Source organism: Carassius carassius, chromosome 2 (genome assembly GCF_963082965.1).
Source record: "Carassius carassius chromosome 2, fCarCar2.1, whole genome shotgun sequence".
NCBI lineage: Eukaryota > Metazoa > Chordata > Actinopteri > Cypriniformes > Cyprinidae > Carassius > Carassius carassius.
The window spans coordinates 15,693,990-15,710,189 of record NC_081756.1 but is presented as its reverse complement, the minus strand read 5'-3'; the positions used below and the strand labels follow the sequence as shown (position 1 = coordinate 15,710,189).

At 37.2% G+C, this 16,200-nt stretch overlaps 1 protein-coding gene across 1 annotated transcript; it reads left to right on the top strand.

The window, feature by feature from the left end:
- The first annotated feature begins 3,217 nt into the window (after positions 1 to 3,217).
- LOC132097159 (transcription factor HES-2-like) lies at positions 3,218 to 5,728 on the top strand. Its single transcript, XM_059502784.1, has 4 exons — positions 3,218 to 3,408; positions 4,109 to 4,204; positions 4,370 to 4,442; positions 4,611 to 5,728. Exons 1-4 carry the CDS (start codon positions 3,346 to 3,348, stop codon positions 5,069 to 5,071), a joined length of 693 nt encoding a protein of 230 aa, XP_059358767.1. The 5' UTR covers positions 3,218 to 3,345; the 3' UTR covers positions 5,072 to 5,728.
- The last annotated feature ends 10,472 nt before the right edge of the window (positions 5,729 to 16,200 follow it).

Sequence of the window (16,200 nt, the reverse complement as noted above, 5' to 3'; positions counted from 1 at the left end):
AGGTGTCCCACTAATTAAAGCCCCACATACAACAATGGATAGGAACTCTATCAAAATCATTGAAAACAGTGCATTGAAAACAAGTTTTGCTGAAGTTAACAGTATATACTACATTTATTATTACGCATAAAAAAAAATTTAAATAAAAAAAACTAAAAAAAAACTCAAATGCCTAAATTGACCGGCTACACTTCTACGTCATCACCACATAGTGTGTTTTATAAGTTAAGTGATCAGTCTTTAAGAAAAGGGGCATGCACTATGGATGATAAATTCGCTCTGCCGCCTTGTTAATTATTTTGTCTTTACTTTATTTGTGACACCAAGAGAGAGTTAATCTCTCATGTATGAGAAGAGCGCGTTGCCGTATACCAGCCATCAAATGTGTGGGACACCAACTCGTCCTTTTCTATCTCTTTCATTTCATGGATTTAACGAGTTATCCGAGTCAAAGCGTTACAACTTCACCGACTACATGCTGTAATCCTCCTGCGCGTGCGAGGTGTGTGTGTGAAATGCGGGCAGTGAAATTAAGTGAAATAGCTGGGCAGTTTAAAAGCCGAATTATAATAAGCAGCCTAATAAAAATAAAATTAATAGTTATTATTATTATAATCTAATACATTAATAGGAAAATGAGCCTAATATCGTCTTGATTATCGACAGAGAATTCTGCTTATGTCGATATCTCTGACGATCGTCGATACACGATACTATCGTCTATCGGCACAACCCTAATGGATACGTACTGGATCCGGGTGACTGCAGTGACCCTCTGATCTGGATACAGACTGGATCTGGTGGCTACGGTGACCTCGGAATAAGAGAGAAACAGACTAATATTAGCGTAGATGCCATTCTTCTAATGATGTAGCAAGTACAGTGTTCCCGGTTCTGGTTTACCTAATTAATGCAGCCTAAAAATCCTTGGTATTATCAGATTGCCTGAGTTTTGAGAAAGTAGCAGACGTAGAGGATTATAATGTAAAAGGAGCTCATTCAAATACTGAGGTGCTAAACCATTCAGGGCTTTATAAGTAATAAGCAATATTTTAAAATCTATACGATGTTTGATAGGGAGCCAGTGCAGTGTTGACAGGACCGGGCTAATATGGTCATACTTCCTGGTTCTAGTAAGAACTCTTGCTGCTGCATTTTGGACTAGCTGTAGTTTGTTTACTAAGCGTGCAGAACAACCACCCAATAAAGCATTACAATAATCTAACCTTGAGGTCATAAATGTATGGATTAACATTTCTGCATTTGACATTGAGAGCATAGGCCGTAATTTAGATATATTTTTGAGATGGAAAAATGCAGTTTTACAAATGCTAGAAACGTGGCTTTCTAAGGAAAGACTTCAATCAAATCGACATCATACCAAATCTCAATCAATCAATCAATCAATATATATATATATGTTATAATGTAATTTAAATTTAGGACAAGCCCCCATTTGTTATGATCTTTTTCTGGATCACAACAAAATAAGGGAGTCACCACACACCTCAGCTAATTAAGTAAATTTATTTGTCTGTATAAAACAGAACAACACGGGATGTCAATATAAATGGTATGTCAGCAGATACATGTAAGTGTGTAACGAGTATGAGACAGAAATCCACCAAACACAGTCAATGGATCCTTCAAGAACCACAACAGCGGTGGTGATCTTCCATATACCTCACAACTTATCAGTTCCCTCGGTAGCCTCATGAATAACCCAAAGTACTGTACAGCGCAAAAAAAGACAGCTCAAGTGCTGCACAAGCCCAGTCCATCTCTGTCCCAGTCTTTCATAGAGCGCCATTATTACCTTCAGGTGTGCAACCACACCCCTCAGCCAAATCACCTGTAACTCAGAAATAACCGGTTACTCGCTGGAACTGTCACAATTGTTTTATATGTTTTATAATATTATATATTTTGCCTATAATAGACTGTTCTACTTGTAGAATTTCTTGAGTTTCTAAAGCACCAGAGGCCTACTACCTATCTTGAGGTAGCATTATCAGCTCATGTATTTATGTTTTGCACTCTAATGTCACCGTTGTAGACTGAGCACCCCCTAGTGGTAGGTTGAATCAAATATTTTACTTTAAACGCAGGAGCAGATTTGTCAGTCATTTTAACAATCGGAGCAATGGAAATGATCAATTAATTAGACACATAATCATGATTAATTTGACACGTTTTTGCTGGTTTATTGCAGCGGCTCTGGTTTATATTTAATGCTGATAACATCACATTATTTGCCTGTAAATTTGTCTTCTTTTTTGTCTTTCATATGCCATTATTTTAACAAATCAGTCTTTCTTGGAAAACTCGATATAGGGGTGTTTTTCTGGGTTGCTGAAGCGTTTAAGATGGCCATTAGTGATTTGGCACCCTGTCTAATTCCGTCGACCGAGGGTCATTATTGCCGGACAACAGCAGAAAAGGGGATCGTGCGTGCTTCAGTGACGTGTGCCCGTCCCGTAGGTGAAAAGAACAATGGCTATAGGGCTAGAGGGGATGGGTCGCGCGCTATGGAGGAAGGGGTGGGGAACTAAGAGATAATAGAAGTTCTCCTACTTTGAAAACACTTAAAAACTAAGATTCCTTTGCCATTGTTGCACGTTACCATCCTCCAACTTTTAACATCCTCTGTCTTTGCGGGGGTGGCGGATACCCGCACTGAAAAAATGTTTCATTCATCCAATTAAAAAAAAAAAAAAAAAAAATTATATATATGTATATATATATATATATATATATGTATATATATATATACATATATGTATATATATATATATATATATATGTATATATATATATATATGTATATATATATATGTATATATATATATATATATGTATATATATATATATATGTATATATATATATATATATATATATATATATATATATACACACATATATATAGTGCATCTTTGTTGTGCTAAAATCAGTTTTTACTTTAGTGTTAATAGTCCCTAAATAAAGAGTTAAGAGTCAAATCCGTGTAACTGTTTCTGACAGTGAGTCACTTGTAAAGTCAAACTTTTGAACTCTGTGCTGCTTCTTCTCAGAGCACCAACACTATGCAGTGGAACGTGGGATTCGTTGTAGGCCTCTTTAATAGGCAAAACCCGAGACTGTGGGAAATTGCGCAGCAAAAAGCACCCATGCATTGTCATGGTAATTTCAGTGGGTGGAGGTTTGAGGGGGAGTACTTGTTAAACGAGGTTAAGTGAGACTGTTTAGTTTCTAGCTTTATCAAGACTGCGCCACCGCAACCTCAACTTTCATAAACAGTCGTGGGAAAGCGAAAGGGTTTCTAAACGACCTAGAAGTGCAGAAAAATGACAGCCTCTAATAACGGCAGCGGACCGGAGAAGAATTTCAGCGCAAAAGAAGAGCGAAAGGTAGTGACATAATATCATTTTGTGTTGTTTTCATGTATGCAACGATGGCAAAATATGTATTTATTTGTTCAATGCGGTATACATGAAGAGATAAAAAATAAATGAACCTAGGAAAAAAACAGCAGCTTTATGTAAATCATTCAGAACAGCTTTAAAATGTATATTGCTGATAGTGTAACTTATAGCTATTGACAATATCTAAACAAAAACTTAACTACATTTCCAGAAAGAACTCTGTTACATAAATCTATTTAGTTGCTTTGCTATTTTCAATATTGTTTTCACAGTATATCTAGTATCTTAGTTTTAGATTTTTATTAGTTCCTTATGCATATTGAAAATGAGTGTAAAGAGACTCGACGTGTTTTTTTCCCCTCAACTAGTGCTCAAATCTGTTGATATATGTCAAGTATACTGTTGTGAGTTTGACAGTGATTAAATATCGAATAAAATCATTAAAATTACTTGACACTCGAATAAACTTTAGTCAAGGCATTACAATAATTTATGTTGAATACTTACATGCGTTTTACTTATTTGGGATGTCCAATTAATATTTCACACTTCAGACATACACCTTACAAAACTGGCACATGTGCTGTAAGTCTTGTATTGTCAAATTTGTACTTATTATAAATCCCTTAAAGGATGTCTAATGAATATTTCATACAATCTAAAACATGCTTGTTCATCATTTTAGCTGCGGAAACCCTTGATAGAGAAGAGACGCAGAGAGAGGATAAATTCGAGCCTTGAGCAACTAAAGGGTATTATGGTGGATGCATACAATTTGGATGTAAGTGACCTAAATAAACAATAAAATATAGAAACACTCTTTATAGATCTCCTTGCACAAATATAATTCAAGTAATACATTGATTTTATTTATTTTCTATTAAAATAAATAATTAAAAAATAATTGTATATTGTATTTTTTCTCTAACTTTTACTTTCCCCACAGCAATCTAAATTAGAGAAGGCAGATGTTCTGGAGATAACAGTTCAGCACATGGAGAGCCTTCAAAGAGGTTCAGGTTAGACTATGTTAAAACCATATCTTTTCAAAGATATTTGAGGTTAATATTATTTAAAACATACAAACAAACCCTTCTGATCTTTAACGGTACATTTATGATTGTTTACATGAGGTCAAACACTCCCATGGTTCTATATGTGTAAATTAGATATCTATATTTTTTTAGGTGGTAGCCTCAGTCCAGGCACTGGCTTTGAGTCTCGACAAAGATACAGTAGTGGCTATATTCAGTGCATGCATGAGGTGCACAACCTGCTCCTGAGCTGCCCTGGGATGGACAAGACTCTGGGCGCTCGTCTGCTAAACCACTTGCTGAAATCTCTTCCCCATATCAGCACCGAAGCCGGTAGCACGAGTTCTGTTGGCACTCCCGGCCCTCTTCCTCTATCCCCGACCCAATCTCCTCTAAACCTGTCCTCTTTATATCCCCACCCTCTCCACCTGCACACCCCTCCAACTCCTTCCCCACCCTCCAGCCCTCCTCACTCTCCCAGAGTTCCACCGATTAGAGAGAGACCCCATGAACAGTCCTCTCCCCCCAGGTCTCCTTCCCCTCAGTCTCCAACACAATCAGCCCTTCCCCCTTTCTTTCCAGGAGCCGATCCCTCCATGTGGAGACCCTGGTGAATGAATCAAGCCCAGCCCCCTATTTGCCCTCCCCTTGCTTTTCCTTGTCCTGCCCTCTTCTACCTAATAGTTTCCATTACATTTGATCTGTTGGGAGGTGGGAGTGCTTTCCACTCAAAGGGGTGCATCATATTGGGGTACAAAGTCTCATGGGGTTGTGTGGTATCATTTAAAGCACTGGAAGTTAATTTTTAGCTATGTTCTTGTTTTGAGGGTATGATCACAAATGACACCAAAGTTGCCCTCAATGACTATATATACTAGTATTGCTGTCTTGACCACTTGTAGGGCAGGTTTAGATGACCGTTGCTTACTTTTTTTTAACAATTATATTTTTTTACTAGTTTGGTTTTAGATGTGGTGTGCTGTTAGGGGATTTGTTGAAATTATGCATGTTTCTCTACCTTAAATGCAAAACGCTAATGGTGATTCAGAAAGGGTAGAACTGACAGGATCATTTGTGAAAAATATACTCCGTCCTTGTATATTACAAGAAGAGAGGAGTCTGACTAGTACCTCATATTGAAGCAGTTAAAACTGATTTCCTTTATGAAAAATCAGAACTGTGTATTGTATTGACCTGTACTCTCAAATAATTGATAATGATGATGATTATGATAAAGGTAATAAAGGTAAAATAAATGAAAATGACACTGATCAGTTTGCTTTTTTTTCAAACTAATATCTAATCTGTCATTCATAAGAACTGGCTCTTAGCCCACTGACAAACAAATATGGTTAGGAATTTTTTTTTTACATTCACAAGCACCACAGACACTTCTAAATTAATTTACTCAAATTCAATATTTTGTAAATTACAATCCTATTGTATTATCAGTTACTATGCCAACAATTTGAACCTGAAAATTATTTTCAATACACTGTGTAAATACAGAAAATTAGAAAACACTTTTTTCAGTTTTGCTAATTTCTTGATGGATAGTTTAGCATGACAAAAAGAAAAGAGCACAGGATCATCAAAATATCAAAGAATCAAAAGATCTTTTAAATTATAAGTAACTGAATTAAAGGAATAGTTTGAAATTTTAATTTGAAGACACTTATCCATTGCAGAGGATCCATTTCTCAGCAAGTTATGTAAGGCTAAATCTGTTCAATCAGTACCAATGAAAAAACAAAATCATCTACATTTTTGGATGGTCTGAGGGGGAGTACATTTTAAGTTTGCAGGGTTAATAATTTATTATTATTATTATTATTTATTATTATTATTATTTTTTTGTTAAACTGTTCCTTTCTGGTAAACAAAATGTGCACTTGTTCCATATTGTATGAAAATTGTGCAATTACATAAAATATCCACTAGATGTCAATACCTACTAGTCACATAACCAAGTCCCACAGTTATTAGTCACGTGCTAAAATAAGATAACTGCCTCCTTTTTTCTTACAAAGTTTCTTTAAACCCTTACAGAGTAATATTGCTGTTTTTCCATCGCGGTAAAGTTGTTTTTATATCGGATATTCCTCAGACATTCGCGGACAAACGTTGGGGAATATCTCAAAAGTGCAATACTATAAAAGATTTGTCATAAAAAACAATGTGAAAGGATAGCCTAATTAATTTATGTGTAACACGTGGAGTAAATGACGATGACATAAATGACTTATTCAGTAGTAACTATTCCATTGTTATAACATAATTTCTTCTGAAAATAGCATTGATGATGTCTCAGCACGTGTAAAATACACCTCCAACACATATTGTCATATAACCTCTTTTTAACCCACTGGTCAAGAAGGCTAACCCAGTGTTGCCACACACCCTATAATATCTTCACAAACATTTCCACACATGGTACATGAAGTTGTTTCTAGAAATTTGTCTTTGAATTTACAGCAATTTTTAAAACATTAAATACATTTAACTTCTTGGTAATGTGACCCAGTGTTTGCACACCCTATATAATAGCTTTAAAACTTTTGTCACGCATTGTACATGCAGGCAGTTTTAACAGTTTGTCCTTGTTGATTTTGTTTTTTTAATATATTTGTTTTACATTATTTGTTTGTTTTTAATATATTTTTTTTTACAGTCTATTTAACTTCCCAGCGTTGCCACACCCCGATAATATCTTCAAAAACATTACTCATGCATGGTAGACAAAGCTGTTTCTAGAAATCTTGTTCCACTCGTTACAAATGTTTGAAATATTTAAATCTACTTTCCTGGTGTTGCCACACCCCCAGAAATATCATCAACAACATTTGTCAGGCATGGTGCATACAGCTAGGCCTATATATATATATATAATTTTTTTTTTTTTTTTTTAATTTTATGTCTATTTCACTTCCTGGTCATGTGACTTCTTAATGACACACACTGTATTTTATTTATAAACATTTGGCAAACACCTCTCATGCAGTTGTTTGGACACTGACACAATTTTCATAATTTTGACTCGGTATAACACCAGAATATAATTAAAATGAAACAATCAAGATAAAATTGAAGTGCAGACTTTAAGCTTTAATTCAAAGGGTTGAACAAAAATATAACATAAAATGCTTAGGAATTACAAACCATTTTTATACTCAAATGTAATTGGACAAATAAATATAATGATAAATGTTAATTTTGAAATATTTTGTTGAGAATCCTTTGCAGGCAATCACTGCCTTAAGTCTGGAACTCATGAACATCAAACTGGGTTTCCTCCTTTGTAAAGCTTTGCCAGGCCTTTACTGCAGCTGACTTCAGTTGTTGTTTGTTTGTGGGTCTTTCTGCCTTTAGTTTTGTCTTTAACAAGTGAAATGCATGCTCAATCGGGTTGAGATCAGGAGACTGACTTGGCCATTGCAGAATATTCCACTTTTTTTTACCTTCAAAAACTTGTTTTTGAGTTGCTTTTGCAGTTTGTTTTTTGTCATCGTCCATATGAAGCGCCATCCAATCATTTTCACTTCATTTGACTGAATCTGGGCGGAGATTATATACCTATACACTTCAGAATTCATCCAGCTGCTTCTGTCTTCTGTCACGTCATCACTAAGCACCAGTAACCCAGTGCCACTGAAAGCCATGCATGCTCATGCCATCACACTGCTACGTGTTTCACAGATGATGTTGTATACTTTGGATTCATGAGCTGTTGCAAGTCTTCTCCATACTTTTTCTTCCCATCATTCTGGTACAAGTTGATCTTAATTTTTATTCTTCCAAAGAATGCTTTTCCGAAAGAATAAAAAGGCACATGCTGAATACATCACCAACTTAGCTGTCTGAAGGAGACATAAAAAGGCAGGCCGAAGTCAATGGCGAAGGGACACAGCATCTAGTTCCCTCTCGGGAACCATGGTTATATGTGCAACCTGAGATGTTCCCCTTTAAGGGAACTTCACACTGCTTCCCCTAGGGCAGTGGTCCCCAACCTTTTTAGCGCCAAGGACCGGTTTAATGTCAGACAATATTTTCACGGACTAGGCTTTAAGGTGTGATGGATAAATATAAAGAATAAAATGATACGACTGACATAAAAACTGTGGTATATTGTAAATATAATAATGAACATGAACTGTGTATTAGTATGCAACTTTATTATCACAGTATTTTTGTTGATGTTACATTTTTGTTTCAAACTTTAACATTCATGCAACTGCTTTTGTTACAGAGACATCATCCGAAGGCAGCTACCTGCAGCTTGTTGTTGCCTCAGTAAGGTTTGGCCGTGTGCTTCATCACACACGTCCTCCTCGGCGACGCTAGTTTGGGATTCCTCTGATTTCAAGCTACTGTTTAGAGCAGTGGTTCTCAACTTTTTTTTTCACTGGGCCGCACTATGGTCCAAGTGCAAGACTCACGGGCCGCATGCAAATAATTTACATATTATGTCACCGATACAAACCAACCAGCTTTATAATAGACTATTATAGCCTATTATGATATCTAATCGATTACATTAATTGAAATAAATATATAAATAATTATACTCACCATTGATAAAACACCTGATGCTGTCGGGAGCTGACCAATTTAGTGAAATTCTGTAATTTTCAGGAAAAGTCTGCATGTGTGAAAGGGCTTATTGACACCCGAAGTGTGTTGCTTATGTCCAGTCTACTCCGTAAAAAATATATATAATGAGCGAGTACATCATGAATACATTTTCCAATCCATGTTTTTGTCTTATCCAGAATCACTACGGTACACCTATAATAAGTGTTTATATTCAGACTATTTTAGTCTGGTTGGGGTCGGCAATGCTGCAGAGCAGTACAGTACCTGCGTGACTCGCCATCAGAGGTGGGTAGAGTACCCAAAAACTGTACTCAAGTAAAAGTAAAAGTACTTCTAGAAATATTTACTCAAGTAAAAGTAAAAGTACTAGTCTTGAATAGTTACTTGAGTAAGAGTAAAAGAGTATCGGATAAAAAATCTACTCAAGTAGTTAGTTACTAGTTACTTTGGGTCATATATACTGAGCCTATTTTTATTTAGATATATAGATAAAATGTATGTAATGTGTATGTGTATAAATCTATATATTTCATCAGCCTTTACTCTATGTAATTTATTATAAAACCCTGTCTGTTTACTTAAGTAACAGATATAGGTGTCATGCCATAACATATTTTTAATACGACTGACTTTATATTAAATGTGAATTTAACATTGAAAGTTAATGTGATATAAATATTGCTACTAATCTTTCATTGTTCAGAAAGAGAGCAAATAACATTTACATTATTAAAGATCATTTTCACTGACAGTCTAGATTTCAATCACTCTCAGAAACTCCCATTAAAATCACTGAAACTGTTAACACTGTGAAATCAATATCTTAAAGATTCGTACACACACATCTGCACTTTGTTGTCTCCAGTCAGCAAGCGAGTGAAGGAAGCACCGGCATTTCAGCGATGACTCATCTGAACACTTCTGATTGGCCAATGCTTTAATAAGCTCAAAAGAATCATGTGTGATTGGTTATAATGCGCAGCGCTGTATAAATGCATCTATCTCTGGCTCAGTGCCAGCAAGCGATCACAGATCTGAATTCAGCAGCCGATGATATGACTCACTGTCTGAACGTTTTCACGCCGGTGTGATTGTATTAAAATTAATACAATCTTAATCAGCTATCTTTTGTCTTTTGGAAGCTGCATTCAACTTGACTCCCCTCTGTTATAAGCCACACACGTACAACAAACTAATGTCACAGTGGTATCGTGTAATGTAATCGAATGTAGCCCAAGTTATTACCTGTTGAAGTAGACAGCACACGCGGTGTTCATCTAATAAGGATCTCCATCGCAAGCAAATAATAGCCTTTGCAGATTTGCTTTCAATTCAGTGCAGTTCCATAGCCCCGTTTTCAATGCTCTTTCTGTTCTTAAACGTTTCAACTCCGAGTGAACCACTTCAGACGCTCAGCGCGTGCGGCAGGGAACTGAACGACTCAGAGGCGTCGTGCCCATTCGAAGTGAGGGGGCACGTGCCCCCTCAGATTTGCCAAGTGGATTTTAAATGCAGCTTCCAAACGAAAAAAAAAAATTGCAGAATATTATTTTTTATATATTTGATACAATCACAGCGGTGTGATTAGATCGTTCAGTGCACAGCATCAGCTGCTAAATTCAAATCTGCGTTCGCTGGCTGGCGCTGAGCCAGAGACAGACGCGTTCGTACAACGCTTCATGATAACCAATCAGAAACTATTCTGTTGCGCTTATGGATGCAATGGCCAATCAGAGACGTCCAGAAGAGTCATCACTGAAACGCAGTGTTTTGTTCACTTGCTCGCTGACTGAATTATTTAGCGAATTCTCTCATCAGGAACAACAAAAAGTGCAGATGTGCGTACGAATGTAAGTAAGATATTCGTTTCATAATGTAAAGTGCTTCAGTGATTTTAATGGGAGTTTTTGAGAGTGCCTGAACTCTGGCTAGACTGAATGAAAATGTTTTTTTGATAATGTAAATGTTCTTTACTCTCTGTAAAATGAAAGTGTTAAAATAAGTATCTTACAATATTGTTATTAAAATTTACATTAAATGAAAATTCAGTCGTATTAAAAATATTTGATGGCATGATATGGCACTTAAGTAAAAAGTCAGGTTTTTATGTGTAGTTAATAGATTACACTACATTTCCATATATTGATCAAATAGCAATCTATAAAGGTGCAAAACGCGTTTACCTACACATATTTGAGAAACGAGATATTTCCTTGGAATTGTTTTGAATAAAAAGGAAAAAAAAATAATAAAAAAAATAAGCCTATATCAGTTATACAGTGCTTTCGTAGAATGACTTATACCCCCGACCCCCCCCCCCCCCCCCCAAAAATGTGCCCCCTCAAAAATCATGAATGCATGACGCCCCTGGAACGACTCATTCAAACTGATTCATGAACCAATTCACTCGTTTGCCAATTGGTTTGATCAAGCCTTTGAACAGAATTGACTCAAAAGAATGAATCATTCGCGAATGGGCATCGCTCATTGCCCAGAGAAAAGTAGACGGCGCGTTTGGAATAAACTGAAGCATTTATAACATTTATTGCATTAAGATAAAGTAACGAGAGGAGCGTCGCCCATAGTAACGAAGTAAAAGTACAGATTTTTCCCCAAAAATTTACTCAAGTAAGAGTATAAAGTACCCATCTTTAAATATATTCCGAAAAGTATTAGTTACCCCAAATAATTACTCAAGTAAATGTAATGAAGTAAATGTAACTCGTTACTACCCACCTCTGCTCGCCATAGATATAAACAGAGAGATGTAGCTCCAGCTACAATGTTCTTCCGCCTGTTCTGCAGCTTTAATGTAAGTTATTTATTATTTCTTGTGCGGGCCGGCACCAAATGACGCACGGACCGGTACCGGCCCGCGGCCCGGGGGTTGGGGACCGCTGCCCTAGGGGACACACTGTGGAACGAAATGCCAAATATGCCATGCCGATGTTCATGCCTGTCCACCTGGTAAGAGGGCACCAAAGAGGTGACAGACATACACCAAGCCTTTCCTCAGAAAATGGCCAAGTCACTGACACCCCGTGCTGCTCACATAACTTGGCAGAAATGAGGAAGCCCAATTCCAAATAAAGGGGACATCCTAACTAACCAAGCTAGTAACACAACCATCCTCAGATAGCTATGCTATTTGAGCAATACTAGCCTGGATACATAAGACCACTGAAGAGACTAAACTAGAAGCCTCCAGAGGAGGTCAAAAGATCGCTACTGAGCTAGAACACAGACAGCCTCAGATAGCTATATCTTAAGGGTCTTATGAAGGCTCATAGACTTAGAATAAACAATACACCGCTAGCCTAGATATCCAGGTAAGGCCTTCCTGCAACGCTGCCCAGACCACAGAGAGTGCGCTATCTACTTAAAACCCTAGCAAATACATTTCCAGGAGAGGGCTTACCACAGCTGCCAGTTAAAAGACTTACTTCAAGTAAGCCAATCCTGCCATAACAATGGCTGGAATATAACCACCCTCAGATTGCTATACTAAGGAGGTCCCCAATTAGTGTCAGTCCCACAGTAGGCTAGTGAAGTATGGCTGAACAATAAATCACATGTAACTGTCATGCACATCTCGTCTGTAAAGATGCTAATGTTATTAGTAGTAAATCTCCATCATGTGCGTTCAGATGGAGCGGCATTTAATACACAGAGCCGTAGTTCGCAGACAAGCTACGCAATATCATGCTCATAATCGAATGTGATTCATCTGCGATTATGAACGCAATATTGCATATCTTGTCAGCTATATATATAATTAAATATATATATTATATATATTACTATAGTACTACTTAAATGTTTGGTAGACACATAATATAAAGTGAAGTGACATGTGGCCAAGTATGCACTGAAAGTAAAAAAAAAGAATGAAAATAGCAGTCATAATTTACTCCCGACATCTGAGCAGCTGAAGACGCAGTGCATTACATTTGTTTTTCAAGGAAATGTGCCCATGATCTACCACATCTAATGCGTCTCTCTTTGAGTGAATCATTCATGGTCCAGCTTCAGCACAGAAAAAGTGAATCTAAGGTTTTTTAATGAATCTTTGCAAATCGCCTGTCTTGATAATGTGCTAATTAGCAAATTTCACAGTGAATGCGGCTAAAGTAAACAGTTCCTCAGAGAGAAGCTCGGAAGAGAGGGGCGGGGTCAGCAGAGCTCCTTAACGTTTAAAGAAAATACTACAAAATGGCCTGCTCTGAAAAGAGCTGTTTTTGACAGAGTAAGGGTGTACTCACACTAGGCACGGTTGCCATGAACCGGGCCCGAGTACGATTGAGAGGCTCTCCAGTCTGTGAAAGACTGCTTAAAAAAATTGTGGAAAACTTTAAAAACAATGTTCCTCAACGTCAAATTGCAAAGGCTTTGCAAATCTCATCATCTACAGTGCATAACATCATCAAAAGATTCAGAGAAACTGGAGAAATCTCTGTGCGTAAGGGACAAGGCCGGAGACCTTTATTGGATGCCCTTGGTCTTCGGGGCTCTCAGACGACACTGCATCACTCATCGGCATGATTGTGTCAATGACATTACTAAATGGGCCCAGGAATACTTTCAGAAACCACTGTCGGTAAACACAATCCGCCGTGCCATCAGCAGATGCCAACTAAAGCTCTATCATGCAAAAAGGAAGCCATATGTGAACATGGTCCAGAAGCGCCGTTGTGTCCTGTGGGCCAAGGCTCATTTAAAATGGAATATTTCAAAGTGGAATAGTGTTTTATGGTCAGACGAGTCCAAATTTGACATTCTTGTTGGAAATCACGGACGGCGTGTCCTCCGGGCTAAAGAGGAGGGAGACCTTCCAGCATTTTATCAGCGTTCAGTTCAAAAGCCAGCATCTCTGACGGTATGGGCAGCTTGCATGTTTTGGAAGGCTCTGTGAATGCTGAAAGGTATATAAAGGTTTTAGAGCAACATATGCTTCCCTCCAAACAACGTCTATTTCAGGGAAGGCCTTGTTTATTTCAGCAGGACAATGCAAAACCACATACTGCAGCTATAACAACAGCATGGCTTCGTCGTAGAAGAGTCCGGGTGCAAACCTGGCCTGCCTGCAGTCCAGATCTTTCACCTATAGAGAAGATTTGGCGCATCATTAAACGAAAAATACGTCAAAGACGACCACGAACTCTTCAGTAGCTGGAAATCTATATAAGGCAAGAATGGGACCAAATTCCAACAGCAAAACTCCAGCAACTCATAGCCTCAATGCCCAGACGTCTTCAAACTGTTTTGAAAAGAAAAGGAGATGCTACACCATGGTAAACATGCCCCGTCCCAACTATTTTGAGACCTGTAGCAGAAATCAAAATTGAAATGAGCTCATTTTGTGCATAAAATTGTAAACTTTCTCAGTTTAAACATTTGCTATGTTATCTATGTTCTATTGTGAATAAAATATTGGCTCATGTGATTTGAAAGTCTTTTAGTTTTCATTTTATTAAAATTTAAAAAACGTCCCAACTTTTCCGGAATTCAGGTTGTATATATATATATATATATATATATTTTTTTTTTTTTTTTTAATTTTAAGTCTATTTCACTTCCTGGTCATGTGACTTCTTAATGACACACACTGTATTTTATTTATAAACATTTGGCAAACACCTCTCATGCAGTTGTTTGGACACTGACACAATTTTCATAATTTTGACTCGGTATACCACCAGAATATAATTAAAATGAAACAATCAAGATAAAATTGAAGTGCAGACTTTAAGCTTTAATTCAAGGGGTTGAACAAAAATGCCTAGGAATTACAACCATTTTTATACTCAAATGTAATTGGACATATAAATATAATGATAAATAAAATGTTAATTTTGAAACATTTTTAGGGTTGCTAATATTGTTTTATGAGTCTCTTAAAGAGTCAAAAAACACGTTAGTTTTCTCAAAAAATAGATTTAATTTGACCTCATTTCTAAATGATTCATAAACAATTTGTGCGAAGCACTTCAAAGAATTAGTCTCTCTAAACCCCTCCTTTCCGTGAGCCCTCACTGCAGTGATTGGTCAGATGGCGCAGTCCTTTTTAGTCCAGAGCTGTAGAGATTGGCTCTGGATTGGTCTACTGCGTACAGCGCGTGTTGGAAACAAAATCCCATTGTCAATACATAGAAAAGATATGGTAGTATTGTTTGTACATCACCAATTCGAGCCGAAGTCTGATAATGAAATGGTTAAAATGGCTGATCGACAAGAGACTGATTCGCAAGCACGACTGGAGTAGGAGGTTTCAGTGGTAAGTGTCAAGTGTTAACAAGTTTGTGGTAATTATAAAATGTGATGAAATAAATTTACTCTCACAGCGTAGGATACAGCGTCTTATCGACATGATGTTAACCACGCAGAAATGTTACTGTTTGTGGGCAGGCAAGTTGGTGACGTAGAACGTGTGCAGACATTGTGCAAATGTGTTACTTTGTAATGTTGTTAGGGTTATTTAGAGATTGCATTAAAGTTGGATTAAAACCCTGCCATCCTCCTTCAATGCCATACAAAGTGGGTAAGTGCATGATTTACAGTCATGGCCAAAAAATATTGGTCATGAAGTAAATATGATCAAAGGAGCCTGTGAAAATGTATCTGCATTGTTAATCCTTTTGATCTTTTATTAAAAAAAAATCTAAACTTCCATTGGATATTAAGAATTTAAAATGGGGGGAAATATCATTATGAAATGAATGTTTTTCTCAAATACACGTTGGACACAATTATTGGCACCCCTAGAAATTCCCTGTCACGCTGCCTAGTCTCTTTTTCCCTGGGTGTCCACTAGTGGGCTCACTTCCCCTTAGGCACTTCACCATAGGCACTAGAATTCCTCTAGTCTTGTCCTGTCATCACAATAATTGCACTCCTGTTAATTGCAGCAGGTGGAGTCACTTTATTGTCATTAGCCTCCCTATAAATACCAGTCTTTTCCTGTTGTTTGTATGGAGTCCTTACCCTTCATGTATCCAGCATTCTCATTTCCCGAGATTCTTCCTGATCTGCTCGTCCTCCGAGTCCCCTCGCTTTCCTAGCTCCCTTTCCTGTTCCTTCCCTTTGTTTGTTTATTTTTGGACTGTCTTTTTGGTTTTGACCTGGGATTGTTTTTGACTACGATTTGGATTAC